This window comes from Terrapene carolina, unplaced genomic scaffold, assembly GCF_002925995.2.
Source record: "Terrapene carolina triunguis isolate 2854851 unplaced genomic scaffold, T_m_triunguis-2.0 Scaffold130, whole genome shotgun sequence".
NCBI classification, from domain to species: Eukaryota; Metazoa; Chordata; order Testudines; family Emydidae; genus Terrapene; species Terrapene triunguis.
This window is the reverse complement of record NW_020664481.1, coordinates 8,132,253-8,149,827: the sequence shown is the minus strand read 5'-3', so window position 1 is coordinate 8,149,827 and position 17,575 is coordinate 8,132,253. Positions and strand designations below refer to the sequence as shown.

The 17,575-nt window shown below is 48.0% G+C and overlaps 2 protein-coding genes across 4 annotated transcripts in view; one reads left to right on the top strand and one right to left on the bottom strand.

The window, feature by feature from the left end:
• The first annotated feature begins 1,078 nt into the window (after window positions 1–1,078).
• Window positions 1,079–11,272, top strand: ADRM1 (adhesion regulating molecule 1). The gene is made up of 10 exons (XM_024199019.3): window positions 1,079–1,148; window positions 3,338–3,548; window positions 3,815–3,931; window positions 4,067–4,190; window positions 4,616–4,702; window positions 6,451–6,532; window positions 7,462–7,697; window positions 7,939–8,096; window positions 9,894–9,996; window positions 11,041–11,272. The coding sequence occupies exons 2-10, from the start codon at window positions 3,339–3,341 to the stop codon at window positions 11,145–11,147; spliced, it is 1,224 nt and encodes a 407-aa protein (XP_024054787.1). The 5' UTR covers window positions 1,079–1,148; window position 3,338; the 3' UTR covers window positions 11,148–11,272.
• A 2,359-nt stretch (window positions 11,273–13,631) lies between these two features.
• LAMA5 (laminin subunit alpha 5) overlaps window positions 13,632–17,575 on the bottom strand; it is a 163,278-nt gene continuing 159,334 nt past the window's right edge. For all 3 annotated transcript variants that reach the window (XM_024199016.3, XM_024199017.3, XM_024199018.3), the window contains exons 79-80: window positions 16,251–16,370; window positions 13,632–15,655 (exon numbers count right to left, since the gene is read on the bottom strand). In XM_024199016.3, the coding sequence (XP_024054784.2) occupies window positions 15,495–15,655; window positions 16,251–16,370 (281 nt within the window). In that variant the 3' untranslated portion in view covers window positions 13,632–15,494. The remainder of the gene's footprint in view (window positions 15,656–16,250; window positions 16,371–17,575) is intronic.

Below are 17,575 nucleotides of genomic sequence, written 5' to 3'. Positions count from 1 at the left end.
AGAATCTAAGTAGTCCTTGGGCTAGGCCACCACGTCAAGGCACTTGGTTGATGCCTGGGGGCCCGTTGTGCTGGGCCTGAGCATGCTCACGCTATGCTGGAGCACTCCATTGCTCGTGGCGGAGCATCCGTCGGGCCCAGAGCATCTGCCCTCCTTGCGGGCGATCCTGGGTAGGAACTAGCGCGCCACGAGCCTCTCGTATCCCAGCCTTGGCAGTGCATGGCAATGGGCCTGCTCCTCCCCGGGGCAGCTGGTGGCTGGGCTCTGCACCCACTGCCCCTGGGGAGGGACTTGCCCCCTGGGGGTGAGGCTCCAGGTCTGGCGGTGAAGGCAGCAGCGTCCCATGGTGGGTCCCAGTGGGGTGACCCTCGCTCTCGCCCGGCGGCCTGGCCTCCAGGGGAGCTGGGCACTGCAGGACGGCCTGGCACAAGCTGCTCCACATGTCCCCCAGGGCAGATGGGCCACTCCACAGGCACCAGGGGCTGCTCTGCCCTGCACCCCGGATGGATGGGCTGCTCCAAGCAGTTCCATTGAGGGGCTCCGCCAACCCCGCAGGGGTGAGTGGGCCGCTCCACAGACACTTCTATTGGGTGCTAGTAGGAGCTGTTCTTCCCCCCCTCACCCCAGGGGCAGATGAACCACTCCACACTCAGTTCCAGTCGGTGCCAGTAGGGGCTGCTCCTCGCACGCCTTAGGATCGATAGACCGCTCCAGGCTGTTCCATTGGTGTCACTAGGGGCCGCGCCCCCAAACCCCGCTGTGAATAGGCCGCTCCACAAGTATCCGTTCCATATTAGGTGCTGATGTGCTCCGCCCCCCCCGCAGGGACAGATGAGCTGCTCCACAGTCCCGTTGGTCGCAAAGACCTCCCCCCATCGCTTGTGGGTGGTTCGGCCGTCATGACACAGCACAATAGCCAGAGCAGGCGGGGGAGCTCGCTCTCCACCGAACCCTGCGAGGCCGGCGCGGTGCATGTCGGTCCGGCTGGCGTTGAGTGACATACGAGCCGGCCAATGGGAAGGGCATCAGAGCCCGTCGGAGAAAGCCGGCGCCAATGGCTGGCGGGGAGGAGGGCGGAGCCGATAGGTTTCCTCTGGGGACTCGGAGCCGGAAGAGCTACCTGTGAGGTGACTGAGGGAAGGCGGCAGGTAAGTGCGGGGACTCGGCTGGGCATAAACCGCGCGCTAGGGGGTGGCTCGGGCTAGAGAGCCGGGGACGGGACCGGGCCGCCGCGAGGAAAGGCCGTTGGGCGGGTGCAGCGCTCTGGTCCGTGCGAGGCGCCCCCGGGCTGCCGGGCCTGGCGCGTTTCCCTCGGCTGAGCTGTAACCCCGGCTCCCTCCCGCAGCTGGGAGTCAGGCCCTGCTGCTGCCCGCCCACCCCGCGGGCGCAGGTCGGGCCGCCGCGCTGCCCCGGGGACGCCCTGCGGGCCGCCCAGCGAGCGCAGGCCTGTGGCCCCTCGGGAGTGACTCAGCCGCTCGCTGTCGCTGACTGGGCTTCGCGCAGGGGCCGATGCGGTGGCGCTGGATGCCATTGGCGCGTCCAGCCGCCCGACTTCGTAGTCGCGCGAGTTAGCTGTAGCCCTTGTGCCCTTACGTGATTGAAAGTAGCGCTCCTGCTAGCACCGGGCTCACGGCAGCAGTAGCTCCGGAAGTGCCGTGCGGAGCAGGTCAGCATCAGCCCTGTCTTACAGGCCCGGAAACTGAGGCCCCGGGAGATGAAGGGACTTACCCAGGGTCGCCTGTCAGGCCAGTGGCGGAGCTGGAAATAGGGCCAGATCTCCTGAGTCCCAGCCCAGGCTTCTGTCCACTAGCTAACACGATCTTCCCTAAGGCCTGGTCTACACTAGGACTTTAATTCGGATTTAGCTGCCTTAATCCGAATTAACCCTTCACCCGTCCACACTACAGAGCCAGTTAATTCGAATTAAAGGGCCCTTTAAATCGATTTCTGTACTCCACCTCGACGAACGGAGTAGAGCCTAAATCGATTTTGTTAATTCGAATTAGGGTTAGTGTGGACGCACACCACCGAATTACTGTGTTTAAGTTAATGGGGTAGTGTGGCCGCACACCACCGAATTAATGTGGTTTAAAACCGAATTAAGGTGCTTAGTGTGGCCGCGCACAATCGAATTTATACAACCTGTTTCCCAAATTCGAATTATCTAAATTCGGATTAATCCTGTAGTGTAGACATACCCAAAGTCGTCGTCATGAAGTTCAAGCACTAGCACTTGAGATGAATTGGGGTGGTGCTGTGTCAGGCAGTCTGGAGACTTGAGCAGACTTCAGGCATGTTGTCACGTGATTCACGTGGAGTGAATGACATCAAATTTCTTTCCAAAGCTGTCCTACATAGGCACTGCCTCCTGAGTAAACATAGCTCAAGATCGCGGCCCTATTTCCTGAATGCATATGCAGTGTATAGCAGGCAGCTTGGCTTCTCGTGCATCTGAGAGGGAGTTGGGATTCCTGTTTTCTGTTCCTGCTTCTACTGATTACTTCAATATTCAACCTGAGGGCAGTCACCGACCTCTTTTTTTGTGTATATGTACCTCTGTAAAATGAAGATGGTTTCTTAGCTTGTGGATGAGATGAGAATTTTTAAAGTACTTTGAAGATGTAAAGTTCTATGCAAACTTCTGGGCAAACGCTAACTGCACTTAAACTTGGGACAAGCAGTGGAATGACTGGTTCAAATAATGGCACCTGCTTCTCAGAAGCAAATGCAAAGTTGTCTGCTTGCCAGTGTGACAAGGTCTTCCTGTGGGTTTATCACAGTCTAATCTTTTAACTTCTCTACATGTTTTTCTGAGTAGTTTTGTAGGCTGCATCAAGCAATGTAGCACTTGTGGAATGCGCTGCACGATATATCCGGCTATTTTGACACCAGATGTATAGTTGTGAAGGCTTTTTGCCATGGAAGTTATTGTGCAAATTATTACCTTGGATACTATAGTGATAAGTGTTTTAGAAATATTTGAAAGAGAGGGTCAATTACAGTAGTACTCTGAATCATACAGAATTGGTCTGGCCTGTGTCATGTTTCTTAGGATCAAAGAATGAGTTTCAGGAAGAAGTCATTTTCATTTTGAATATCTTAATGGATCAGTGCCATGAGAGTAATGGAGTTGGGAAGGTTAGAGCCTCTTCCATATAATTGCTAGGGATTTGTTAATATGTCAGCTCTTCGGCAGTGCATTGCAAATTCTAGAAACAGTGGACAACTTTTTCTGGTGGAGTTAGTTCTTGGTTGAGGTTCTAATGAAATCTAGTAGCAGAGAGAAACAATGGGATATTTATATAGTCATATTTTCTAGTCCATTGTTTCTTTTCAGGATGTCTTCAGGTGCATTGTTTCCAAGCCTGGTGCCAGGCTCCCGCGGCTCATCCAGCAAATATTTGGTGGAATTTCGGGCAGGAAAGATGTCTCTAAAAGGCAGTACTGTAACGCCAGATAAACGAAAAGGCCTTGTTTACATCCAGCAAACTGATGATTCCCTCATTCATTTTTGCTGGAAGGACAGGACTTCTGGCAATGTTGAAGATGTGAGTATAACTTCATTATTTCAATCTTAAGAGTTTTGTAATGGCTCTTTTGTACTCTGTATTGTGAACCTCAGTGAAAGTGTCTTTAAGAAGAGATTTGAATAAGACAGGTAGTGGCTTTACAAATGGGCTTTGGAAGTACACATTTGGTGTAAGGGGCAACGTGGAAGACGGCCTAGAGAGAGGTTTGTGTGAGGAGTAGGCAAAGAAGTATCCAAGTTTATTATTATTATTTTTTTTTTTAAATCCACCTCTCTCTTTTCCAGGACTTGATTATCTTTCCTGATGACTGTGAATTTAAGAGGGTACCTCAGTGTACTACTGGTCGTGTGTATGTGCTGAAGTTCAAGGCAGGATCAAAGCGACTTTTCTTCTGGATGCAGGTTTGTGACAAGTAAACGATAACATTTAGAACTCCTTTGTTTCAAGACATGTGTGAGGAATACTCAAGGAGGGGCTAGACGGGGGTCTAATCTGTTTTGAAGATGCTTGGAGGCTTAAGAACAACTCTCTTACAGGAACCGAAGACTGATAAAGATGAGGAGCACTGCCGTAAAGTGAATGAGTATCTCAACAATCCTCCAATACCTGGTGCTTTGGGTGGGAGTGGAAGTGGAGGCCATGAGCTCTCAGCATTAGGAGGTATAGTCTATTCTCTTCTCTTCTCCTTAGTTTGAGAGGTTTTTTTTACACACTTTGCAGTTTTCTAGGAACCAAATCCCTGCTGATTTTGGAGGGTGACCTGGGGAGAAGGCTTATACTAGAAATGCAGAGACACTCTTAGCAACACAATTTATTTTGCTATAATAGGAAGGAGCAGGCTGAAAAATGAGTCTGCAAGAAGAAACTCCTCTTGGTTGTATCTGTTAAGTTTTCTGGAGTCCTCCCTTTTTCTAAAGCTAAGCGTGTTGTGTGGTTTTTTTTTTTTTTAAGCATTTTAGCATTTTAAAATAGTAAATACTTGAAACAGTTTCTCCTTGCAGCATATGTCAATTAATCTCCTGCTGCTTGAGCCAGAATGTTATGAAAAATATGAATGTTGTATTTCAGAATGTTTTTGTTTTTAGGTGAGGGTGGCTTGCAAAGCCTTCTTGGAAATATGAGCCATAACCAGCTCATGCAGCTGATCGGACCAACGGGCTTAGGAGGACTTGGTAAAATACTTTCATATCTTTATGCCATAAGGGTGTTTTTCCTCCTGGGTTAAAACTTACCTTACATTGACTGACTTATTTTCTTATTGATTTGAATGACATTTTCTTCATGTAAGAAGGCAGTCCCTTTTTCAAAGACAAAATAATAAATAGATGGGGAAACAAAACTGGAAAAAAGAAATGTAGCAAATGGAGTGATCAGTAGTTAAACTTGGCATATGTTGGTCGTGTGTAGGTTTTTCTCCACAAATTTAGTGGTGTTAGTTTTGCATTGAGCTATATTCTAGGATTGAAGGAGCAGGAGGATGGCTAATGAGTGGAAGACTGCTCTCCTCTAACTCCCTCCTAAGAAGTTAGTCTTCTTTCTTTTGAGGGCAGTGGTTGATTTCTGAGATTCCAAATTTCTTCTTCTCCTCCTCAAAAACTTGACAGTGATATGTATTGCACTGGCTTTTTTTATTTAGCCATAGGGCATCTTCAGCTTATTCAAGGTGCACATTGCCTTGGTGTCCTGGCCTGGGTGTACCAGTTAACTTACTGCTCAGTGAAACAAGGTGCTTCCCTCTGTGGGTTTTGATCATGCACTGCACTGGTTGTGGGCCCTTGCTAGTATTGGGAGTGACAGACCTTGGATGGCATCTGTCTCAGATCCTGAAGCGGGGCGGGGGGGTGCTTTTACTGCTGCTCAAACATGAGCTTCCCAGCAGAGACTGCTGCAGTATAGTAAAAAGTGATACTAGCCTTGTAGTTTAGCTCTTCTGCTCCTACTGTGGAAGTGGTATGATCAGGGAGCAGTGGAGGTAATGTGCTATGGGGGGTGGCATGATCCACTACCGCTAGGGGAACTCTGCAGAAAAGAGGGGACAGAAGAATAGAGACACAAGTGGCTGGTTACTTGCTCATTCCCTCTCCTATGTTCTCCCCCTGTAGTTTCAGTCCATCATGCACATGCTAATGGGGCACTCTAATTCTGCCCTCTGGGTTTGCAGATAGTTTCCAAAAGACTGGACAACAGAATGCAGATGGTCATATGGACAGGCATACAGCAGTTAGACCTGGAATAAGAAGCAGCTGCAGGGGGAATATGTACTAAATGGAGCAAGTGGCCATCACGTGGTTCAGGAGAAGAATCACAAGGAGAAATCACTGAAAGCTCTTTTAAACCACCCTCTACTTCTGCATAGATTGTTCCTGTTGCCAGTTTAGAGAAGCTGTGACTAGTAACAGGGTGGAGGATCCTTTGATCGTAAATTCTTGTGTACAAGACACTTACCTCATCATTTTCTTGGCCTTTTGCCATGCATTAATGCCTTGCTGTGTTTTCTGCTGGAAGCAGTGGACCATCCTACTTGATTTTGCTCTGCCTGTAGAGTGTTTGACCACAGAGCTGTCTGTCTAGTGCTGCATGCCTGCATTAGAGTTGAAACTGAAGGGAATGCAGGGCTATAGGGGACACACACCCATTTTCTTGGATGAAAGGGTTTTGCTGTGCGAGAGGCTTTTGTTTGTATTATACAAACCAAGGCCACTTCATCCTTTGATATAGCTAGGAGTTGAGCAGTTTTGGACAGGGATTATTCTAATGGGGTTTAAAATTAGAAAATGAAAAATACCTGCATTTTCATAAAGACAGCAAAAAGAATGTTGCCTGTAAGTGCAGTTGAGTCAAACCTGAATAGCTTTATCTTTATAAAGGGAATGAACATAAAATAGTTTCTAAACCGATGTCTTTCCATCATTTATGGAAGGTGGGCTTGGTGCACTGACAGGGCCTGGCCTGGCCAGCTTATTGGGAAGTGGGGGACCCCCAACCAGCAGCTCATCATCAAGGTAAGATCTACAGACACCCATTTGTGTAGTTCTTCTTAGTGTGATTGCTCCACTGAACTGGGGTCTAGTGTTGTGGTTTTCAAACTTTTTTTTTTTTCCTCTTGACCCAGTTGAAGAAAATTGTTGATGCACACGACTCAGTGGAGCTGGGGATGAGGGGTTTGGGGTATGGGAGGGATTCGGGGCTGGGGCAGTGGGTTGGGGTGTGGGAGAGAGTCAGGGCTCTGGGCTGGGGCCGGGGATGAGGGGTTTGAGTGCAGGAAGGAGCTCTGGGTTTGGGCGGGGGAGCCTCAGGGCTGGGGCATGAGGCCGAGGCACAGGCTTACCTCGGGCGGCTCCCGGTCAGCAGCGCAGATGGGGTTGCTAAGGCAGGCTTCCTGCCTGTCCTGACACCGCGGACCGCACTGTGCCCCAGAAGTGGCCAGCAGCAGGTCCGGCTCCTAGGCAGAGGCGTGCAAGCGGCTCTGCATGGCTCTCGGGAACTGGCCAATGGGAGTGTGGAGCTAGTGCTCCGGGCGGGGCCAGTGCACGGAGCCCTGTGGCGCTCCCCTCCCCCCCGCCTAGGAGCTGGGCCTGCTGCTCGCCGCTGCTTGTGGGGCGCAGTGCGGTGTGAGAACAGGTAGGGGCTAGCCTGCCTTTGCTGGGCAGCACTGCCAACAGGACTTTTAATGGCCCAGTTGGCGGCGCTGACTAGACCTGCCACGATCCAGTGCCTTACATTCTGCAACCCAATACTGGGTCGTGACCCGCAGTTTGAAAACCACTGGTCTAGTAAATAGAAGAGAACAGTGGGAATCAAGACACTTTCTTGCCTCTTAAAATGCGGGTTATATATGCACACAGGGGTGCCAAAGTTGGTTGGAAGCTGCTTATAAAAGTGCGAAGTAACTGCTTCTGCAGTAAGTTAATTATATTAATTACACTTCTAGTTCTCGCAGCCAATCAGCTGCTGTAACCCCATCTTCCACTACTTCCTCTACACGTGTAACGCCAGCCCCATCTGCTCCTGCGGCTGCATCTGCATCTGCAACTAGTCCCAGCCCTGCACCAAGTTCGGGCAATGGAACCAGCACAGCAACAAGCCCAACTCAACCCATTCAGTTGAGTGACCTTCAGAACATTTTAGCTACTATGAATGTGCCAGCTGGAGCAGGAGGACAGCAAGGTAACAGTACTCTGACCAGACAGCTGTTGGATACCATATGTGCCTTAAAGCTATTTTACTGTCCTGTATTATTTCAAATTGGTTTGGAACCCTAACCTACTTTGGATAAATGATGTACTTGTGAGTGCCCTGAAATCAGTGGAGGGTCACCGCTCCGTATTCACGCCAAGCACTAGCGGCTCTAGTTAAAGTAAACCAGTTTGCTTTGTGTTTAGTCTAACAAAGCTGTGTTCTGTCCTAGTTGACTTGGCCAGTGTGCTGACTCCTGAGATCATGGCTCCCATTCTGGCAAATGCTGAAGTTCAAGAGCGGTTGCTGCCTTATCTTCCATCTGGGGAGTCACTGCCGCAGACAGCAGAAGAGATTCAGAACACTCTGACATCTCCCCAGTTTCAGCAGGTAGATGTCACAATGACACATTCTTCCATTGACCTAGCACTGGCTACACTGGGGGATTAGGCCAGTTTAACTGTGGTACTCAAGGATGTGGGTTTTTCACAGCCCATAGCGACAGGTCAACCCAGCTATCTTTTCAGTGTAGACCAGCCCTAAGAAACTATTTCAGTTCCCTGTGCTTCATGCAGCTAACAAATACTGGGCATCTGTTGGTTTTTATGGAAGTGTTAGTTAGAATCAAATCTCTCTTTAGACATACTATATATTTTTTGTGTGCATAAAATAGCTACACATGTGCCCAAAGCCTATTTGTCTCTGTGCTTTCCCCCATTGATGGACTCTCAGTAAATGCAAAGAGCTCACTTTTCCATGGCAGTGGCATAGTCCCACATATGGTCTAAAGACCCCTCTCTTCCTTGATCTGGGCTTCCTCCTTCTCTTTGTAATGAAATCTCTCAGAAAGAACAGTATTCATGACTGCAATCTCAGGACCTCCCTTCATAGGAGAGCTGGTAGGCAACCTCCTTAAAGCTAGCAGATGTCCAGTCACTTGAAGTTTAAGTTGTCAGGGAAGAGAGATTTTCTTACTGCACGCTTCCTCTTTGGGCATGTATGAAGACGAAAGTTGCACAAGTTTAACAAATCTGTGTAAAAATTGCTACAAACCCGTGTGGGTACAGTTTGATATCATTTAAACCTGATTTAGAGCAGTTTAGTTTGCACTGTTTAAATTGAGTCAGTGCACATATTCTGTGGTTTAACACCATGTGTGTGCAGACCAGGCCTCAGCACAGATATGGGCAAACTACGGCCTGCGGGCCCGTCCTGCCCGGCCCCAGAGCGCCCGGCTGGGGAGCCTAGTCCCTGGCCCCCGCTGTCCCCCCTCCCTTGCAGCCGCGCGGGCCGTGCTCTGGCCTGCCGCTCCCGCTGGACAGTGTGGGGGAGCGCAGCTGGCTCTGGCCATGTGTCGCGACTGCAAGCTCCTGCTGCTGGTAAGGGAGCGGGGGTTTTGGGGGGCAGTCAGGGAGGAAGGGGAGGTTGGATGGGGTAGAGATTCTGGAGGGGCTGTCAGGGGATAGGGAACAGGGAGGATTGGGAGTGGGGGTTGGGGCGGGGATGTGGATAGGGGTCAGGAGGGCAGTCAGGAGACAGGGAGCAGGGGGGGTTGGATAAGGGGGTGGGATCTCGGGGGGAGGGCAGCTAGGGGTAGGGGGTCCCAGGAGGGGGTGGTCAGGGACAAGGAGCAGAGGGTGGGAGTCTGGGGAGGGCTGTCAGGGAGCGGGGGTGTGGATAGGGGTCGGGGCAGTCAGGAGACAGGGAGTAGGGGGATTGGATAGGGGGCAGGGGTCCTGGAAGGGGGCGGTCAGGGGACAAAGAGCAGGGGGGGTTGGAGGTTCTGAGGGGGGCAGTCAGGGGGCGGGAAGTGGGAGGGGGCAGATAGGGGGTGGGGACCAGGCTGTTTGGGGAGGCACAGCCTTCCCTACCCGGCCCTCCATATAGTTGCGCAACCGTGATGTGGCCCTTGGGCCAAAAAGTTTGCCCACCCCTGCCTTAGAGAGTACAGTACACCAAGAACCAGGGGCCGGAGGAGTGACGTTTTAAAGCCTGCTCCACAGTAGGTGTTCCTTTATTTAAGTGAGACCTGCTCTCAATAGATCTGGAGTGGTCAGCATAGTCTATTGCGTAGAGAACCATTTCCATGTCAAAACCAAGGTGAAGAATAATTTACTCGAAGTAGCCACTCGGTATTGCAGAAACAAAATCAAAGTTTTATTTGTGGTGTTTGACTCTATTTCACAGGCATTGAGCATGTTCAGTGCTGCTTTAGCTTCAGGACAACTCGGCCCACTAATGAGTCAGTTTGGCTTACCAGCTGAGGCAGTAGAAGCAGCAAATAAAGGTGGTAAGTATTTTTTTCTCTTGAAAGAACATGGATTTACATAATTGTTGCCCTGTAAATGACTGAATGCAGGGTCTGGATCTGTCATGGGAACAGATGCTGGGTAATGTTTTCAAAAATCATTCAAGTGCCTAAACTCATTGAACGTCAAGGGGATTAAGAGCTTTTGGGCTCTTTTGAAAAATTTACTTAGTAAATAAAATCACTAAACTCCTGTTCATAACACAGTCTAAATGTTGTGTGTTTGTTCAGTCTCTTCTGAGATGATGGCTTCTATTAATCTAAGATTGCACAGTATTGATGCCTAAGTTGCTTCGAGGCTGCTTTCTTGACTGAGATGCCAAAGTCTGAGAGAGCACTCTAGAAAAGGCTGTGCTAGACTTATGCAGCAGAGCTTGCAGTGACATTTAGGACTTAGGCCTGGGCTACACTAGCGGGGGGGTTTGAACTAAGATACACAACTTCAGCTATGCGATCTTAGTTCAACTTACCTGGCCGTCCTCACGGCGGCGAGTCGACTGCCACGGCTCCCCCGTTGACTACGCTTACTCCTCCTGCCGAGGTGGAGTACGGGCATCGATTCAGGGATCCATTTATCGTGTCCAGATGAGACGCAATAAATCGATCCCCGATACATCGAACACTACCCGCCGATCCGCCAGGTAGTATAGACGTACCCTTAGAAATATTTTTCCTGTTGCAGTCAGTCAGCTGCTAATGCTTTTCTAGTGGGGAATATTTAATTGAAGGCACTACTGCAGTAAATCAAGTTACCAGTAATTCTTGGTGCCTCTGACAGTGGGAGGGCCTGTTATCAGCTCTATAAGCCTGGAAATCTTGGTATGGTAAATCTGTTATGACCAGTGTGTGTGTATATGTAAAGTTCCATTGATTGTCAAATGTATCTGCATGTTAAACCTAAACATACAAGCAAACTTTCAACCGTTTCCTCTGCTAAATGACCTGTATTTTAACTTGTCTAATTTATGATTATGAATCTTGTTCTTGGTGCAAAGCTAACCTAACTAATGTTTCTTTACTTTTCAGATGTAGAAGCATTTGCTAAAGCAATGCAAAACAATGTCAAGTCAGACCAAAAGGAGGGAGAATCAAAGGAAAAGAAAGATGAAGAGGAAGATATGAGTTTAGATTAAATTATCTGCTCTCCTTTATGAATAGTCCTAGACATTAACTTAAGCAGCTTCAGTAGGATTACTAGCTAACTTCATATTATCCTTATCCTAAATCTACAAATAAAGGATTTTTATCTGCCAAATCACTTTGTGGTCATGGAGCCTTAGTGCTTTCTTGCTTCTGACTCTTCATCCAAAGACAGTGGTAAATGGAGCTCTTTGCTTTTAAGTGAAATTTTGGATTAGAATATAGCTGGGGGTGGGATCTTCAAAGGCACCAAGTGATGCCCATACAGGGGAATTGCCTTATACAGGGGAATTTTTCAGTTAAAAAAAAAAAGTAGATGACTCATGGTTATAACATGTGTCCAGATACTTTTAGTATGGCCAATATTACAGCATGTGGTAGGAGCCACAGTTCTCACAGATTCCCAGGCCAGAAGGGAGCATTGTGATCATCTCATCTGACCTGTATTACATAGGCCAAAGAATGGCCCCAAAATTCCTAGAGCAGAGCTTTTAGGGGGAAAAAAATCCAATCTTGATTAAAAAGTGAGTGGTGGAGAATCCATCATGACCTGTGGTAAATTACCATTCAACTTGCACCTTATCAGCCTGAATTTGTCTAGCTTCAACTGCCAACCATGTTATACCCTTCTCTGCTAGACTGCAGAGCCTATTATTAAATATTTGTTCCCTGTGTAAGTACTTGAAATCACCCCTTAACCTTTGTTTAATCTAAATAGAGTGAGCTCCTTGAGCCTATTCGGCAATTACTTTAATCCTTAAATTGGGAGGATTGTGAGAAGAGTTAGGAGAACTACTAACATCCTTCAAATGTGAGCACCAGAACTGAACCCAGTATTTCAGCAGCACTCCCAAATATAGACGTAACATAACCTCTGTATTCCTGCTTGAGATTTCCGGTGTATGGATCCCGGGAGCACATTCGCTCTTTTGGCCACAGCATCACAGTGGGAGCTTATGTTTATCCACCATGCCCCACCACCTGTTTCTCAGGATGACTGCTTCCTAGAAGTGTCCCATTGCATATTCTTTATTTCCAGATGCATACATTTGTACCCAGTTACCAAGCAATCCAGTTGCTCCGAATCAGTGACTTGTTACTCCATTTTTTGTGTAATCTACAAACGATCAATGACCTAGACAAAAACAAAATGTTAAATATATCCCTGTGTGACCCCATTAGAAACAGCCCTGGTTGATGATGATTCCCTATTTATAGAGACCCATCAGCCAGTTTCAAATGTCACCTTAATTTTATATCATTCTAGTTTTTTTTTTTTTTTTTTTTTGAAAATTGGCACAATACTAGTAGCCTTTTTTCTAGTTTTCTGGAACTTATTCACCTGTGCTTCAAGACTTATTTATTTAACATCCTCCAGCTATACAAGTAGAATGGAAAAAGTTCACTACATAATGAGTGCATCTTTTTCCCCCCACCCAAATACAGACTAGATAGTTATTGAATACTTATGCCTTTTTCTAATTGATAATTCTACCATTTCCATCAGCCAGTGGCCCAATACCAGTGTCAGGTTTCTTCCCACCCTGCCCCTAAACTCCTTATTGCCCTTATCTCTACTGGCCATAATTTCTCCTTGGGTCCCTGGGCATCCTTAATAATAAAAAAGGAAAAATTGATAAACCACTGTCTTCACTTCTCTTCTCAGCACACCGCCTTCTTCCACTGTGGGCATCTAGTAAACTGTTCTTAACTGATTCCTAGTTATCAAAAAGTTGGCTTTAAAGAGTAGTCATAGCTATGAAAGAGCAGGAGTATTAAGGAAGCAGAAAGATCAAGGGATTTTTGATGTTTGGAAAACAGCTGCATGTGGAACACCACCGTCAACCCCTTACACTAGGGTAGGGGAAAATGCTCTAACTCTGCATGAGGTAACACCTGTGTTGGTACAACTCCAGCACCTCACTGTATAGCCCCTCCACCTGAAGAACTCTGCAGTATATAATCTAAGGCACATTAGACCTTACACTGGAGACTCTTAATCCATGCTTACTAGAGTCCTAACTGCCTCACACTAAACTATGGAATGAGCTAGAACCTCAAATGTTTAACATTTGAGACTAAGTTATAAATCCTAGCCAGGCCTCATGAGAAAACAGGCAACTGCCTCCAGAGAGCCATGTTCAATGGTGACCTGGCCAGGAAGTCTAAAAGCACACGCTGTCTTCTTTTTACTCCACTATTAGTTATTAGAAGGCTGTTTCCAAGACTGGAGGTTGTAAATTATGACACACAACTTCCAATGCGACTTGCTTTAGCACATATTGGTAAGCAGTCCTCCTAGGAGCTAACTTTATTTAGGGTCCAAGTTGTCACACACAGGCCCCAGCAATCACCTACTTTTATGTTCATGAGCTGAACTGGATTGTTTCTCCTGCTGAACAATCCCTGCTCCTTCCCTTCAAAAGAAAAGAATCCAGCTGCTGCTTAAATCTCATCCTTGCTCTTCAAACAAAGAGTAGAGAACATAAAATTTTATTTGACTCAAAAATATGTACCAGTGATTTACAAAGACCATCTTTAATACTACAATTTAAAAATGGGTCATAATTATATTTGTTTAAAGATAATAAAAAGACATGTTAAAAGCCCATTTTACAATATTTACCCCATCATAAAAAAATCATATTGATATAAGTTATAAATCCATTTCAGGAGCAAGATTTTGTCCCCATGTGACTAGATATATACACACAAATATATATATGACATATGTAAGTGACCTATAGGTGGCTTGGGGAAAACTGGTTTTGTTTTTAAATGAAAGCTGCACTATAATGGAAGTTAGAAATAAAGATGCCACACGTGAGAAGGGTCGGAGAGGGCAAAGTGACAAATAGAGCAAAGCTTGGCAAGTTTATGACAAATCTTTTTTTCTAAAATAAACGCAGTGTCTTCATACAAGAGGTCTTTACGTGGGGAGCTACATGTGAGTGCCATAAAGGACAATTGCTGTATCAACATTTGGGTATTTTGGCAATGTTGCGCATGCATGTGGAGATGCACCTTGTTCAGCTGCACTTGCAAAGATGAACCAACCACTAAGCAGAATTCCTAACTTAGTTGTAGAATGTTTGAATCTAATTGCTTGACAAGTCAATCCAAAGCAAACCCAGGAAGTGTAGAAATCCGTAGGAAAACATGCAGGTGGAAGGGGGAGTACTGAACATGCAGTTATTTTGGTCTCTTCTTATGTAGTGCTAAGATCATGCCTAGCCGTAACGTGGCCTTAAACCCCCTTAGATCCCCATATGTTCATGTTAGGCTTACCCTCTGGGTCCTGTGAAGACCACAGGGGGTGCACAGCTGCTGCCCCCTCACAAGGGAGCAGATGATATGGGCACTGTATGTTTTGGTTCAGGTGAGTGAGGCGCTTTCAGAGTTGCGCAGAAGACTCGAGGCTGCAAGGTGCTATGTGCCCTCCATGCCTATTGAAGGCAAAGGGATTTGAGAGGGATCAGCACTTCCAGCCATTGCTCAGTACTTTGCAGGATCAAGTCCAGAGCCAGAGAGGGTCGAAGTAACTCACTGTTTTTCCTCCCCTGGCTCTGTGCATACAAATCTTGATTCTCTTAAACTTTAGGACACCACAAGATTCTCTTCCTCCAGTGAGAAGATGAGTTTTATAATGCTCTGTGTGATTGTGTGTTTAACACCTATCAGCTTTAGCTTTTTAATACTTATCTCTAAAGAAATCTTTGTATTGTTCACTATCTGAAGTTGGCAACACACACTGGTGTACTTCCAGTTTTCAGTGGGTGTTTCCTTGAAGCATATCCCAATGGCCTTACTACGGTGAGGCGATCTCAGTAGCAACAGCAGGCCCCACTACCATGCTGAGATAGGTTTAGCGAAGGCTGTTCTTACTCCTCTGACAATAGTTTGTAACTTAAAGTCTCCAGCCCACACCCACAGCAGGGACACCCCGTGTCAGGTGACGTGAACAGAGGGGGAGCTTGGGGGTGATGTACAGCTGCTGTGCACTCTACCCACCTTCCTTATATGCTGCTGTTCTAAGCAGCAAGAGCCATGGCTCCCAGGTAATAGGGGCTTGTGTCTAACACTTACGTACTGGAGATGGGGGTTTAGGGGGCACCAATACTCAAAACCAATTGAGGATAAGAAGATGATAGAGAGAGTGTGGAGCTGCAGGCTCAGCCCCTCTCTGGGTTTGGACCTCCACGGCTTCACCGTAGTTGCTGGAGCTCCCGTGTCTCTGGCAGCTGCTAGTCAAGGCTACAAGAGATCGCAGGCTTAGTGTCTAGGCCCAGCAAGGCACCTGGCGGGTAGTGCAGCTTTTCATAGTTCAGGCTTTACACTATTTAAATCACGGGGCAGCCGGTAAGGCCAACCGAGCCCCCGACAGTCCCAGCTCGTGACAGGTCAACGGGGTTCCGGTTTATCACCAGATTCCTTATGCAGCCGACGTAATGGGGAAGAGGAGTGAGCAGGGACGGCGAAGCAGCCTCCAGCGTGGCAGTTCCTGCAGAGAGGCACAAAGGGGCTGGTTAGCACGGGAAGCGCTGTGTTAGAGTCTCTGTACCAGGGGAGGCGGGGGCTTCAGGGCGATCTCCCACCTCAGTGCAGCCAGTGGCCTGTGCTCCCCACTGCCATGCTGGAGCCACAGTTATTTACTGACAAATACAATTTGCAGAATTTTAAAATATTGTGCACAGAATTTTTAGTTTTTTTGGCACAGAATTCCCTCCGGAGTAAACCAAAGCAGCTGGGGGCCAGGCAAGCACCATGCTCTCATCGTGAGGCTGTTGGGAGCTCTACAGGTAACAATCTATGGCCTGTTCCCACATCTTCAATCCCACGAAATACCAAGACTGGGGGCTCCGAATACACCCCGGCAGCCTTACACACCTCTTCCCAAGCTGAGCTCTTGAGGGGTTATTAGCTCCAGGCCAAGTGCTCTAGGACCAGCCACTTCTTTGGGAGATAGTTTGAGCCCCTTTGGCAATGGCAGGAACACAGTACGGGCCACTGGGTGTTGAGAAATTCAGACCTTTCGGGACCAAGATCTGACAGCAGGAGCTCTCTGGCTACAGTGAGTCACTGCTCCTCTGACTCACCTGGCACGCCCCCCAGATAGAGCGTCTCTTTGGTATCCGCTGAGCGAGTCTGGCTGGGTCCCACCGTGTAGTTTCCATCTGTGTCCACGTCCAACTGGATCACGTGTTTGCCTTGGATGACTTAGAAAGAAACCAAAGTCAGCGCAATTATCTCCCCATTAGAGCTGGCCAGAGCTTCGCGGCAGCTTTCAAATGTGCTTTTGTTCCAAATGAAACCAAAAACCTTTCAAATGATTTTGCGACACAGAATAGTGCCGAAAGGTCTGTTTTTGTCTCACAAGGGTCAGGTTTTCAATTCAGGCCCCCCCGTGGAAGTGACTGGAGAGCCCGTCCCCCCGGAACCTTCCCATTGAAAATATCATTGAAATTGATACACTGGCTCCAGCCAAGCAGCATATTTCGACCACAAAAATGCTCCAACCGGCTCTACTTGCAACTTGAGCCAGCCAGGAGAGGTGGGGAGACTGAACCAAGAGCACTGCAGAGAACAATGCTGCCCCTGGCCAGCATGCACCCCTCCTGCTGGAAATGGGGCTAGTTCAGAGTGAGTCCATCTACAGGAGACAGCCGAGGCTCCAGAGAGCAGTTCTTGGCTCAAAATGCAACGGGACTCATGAGATGTGCAGCATTCATCTCCCGCTTTGGTGCGCTGACGGGCAGAGGAGTGGCACCGAGCAGAGATGCTCCAGGACTCTGTACACGGTGCCATCAGCTGAGAACCAACACGGCTATGGGAGAGGGAGCTGGGCTCTGGACGGCTACCGAGACACAGACACGGGGTCAGATTTTCAGGTCCTTGTATCCGCCCGACATGCTGAACTCTTCTGACCACTCAGTACAGTGCTAAAGAGGAGCAGAGCTCCCTGGAAATCTGGCCCCAGTTCGGAGCCCCTCTGAAAACCACAGCCATAGAGTCTCACTGCAGCATTCGGAGACTGCCCGTAACAAAAGAGAGGGTTTGTAAGAGCTAACTGCTAAGGCAGGCAGTGTAGCTAGTGGTTAGAGCAGGGAGTTGGGAATCTGGACACCTGCTTCTGTTCTCTTCAGGTCTGTTATTAATGTGTTCTGCGACAGTGCAAAGCACTGAACTGGCTGTGACTCATTATTGCCTCATCTGTTAAGCGGCGTTAATAATATCAAATAATTAATCCCTTCCTCCCAGTGACAGCCTTAATTACTGTTTGTACAGGGCTTTGAGATCCTCAGACAAAGGGCACTAGTGAAGCGGACACGGTTGTCAGAGGCCTTAAAAAAGCCACCGATTTCCTAATACAGGGAGCAGTCGCGTGTTTTGAACACTGAGCTCTTTCCAGCTGCGCCTGCAG

Coding starts and splice junctions, on each gene's coding strand:
- ADRM1 (XM_024199019.3), top strand. CDS start 3,339: ATGTCTTCAGGTGCATTGTTTCCAAGCCTGGTGCCAGGCTCCCGCGGC. Junction 4,703..6,450: donor AACGGGCTTAGGAGGACTTG/GTAAAATACTTT, acceptor CATTTATGGAAG/GTGGGCTTGGTGCACTGACA. Junction 7,698..7,938: donor TGGAGCAGGAGGACAGCAAG/GTAACAGTACTC, acceptor GTTCTGTCCTAG/TTGACTTGGCCAGTGTGCTG.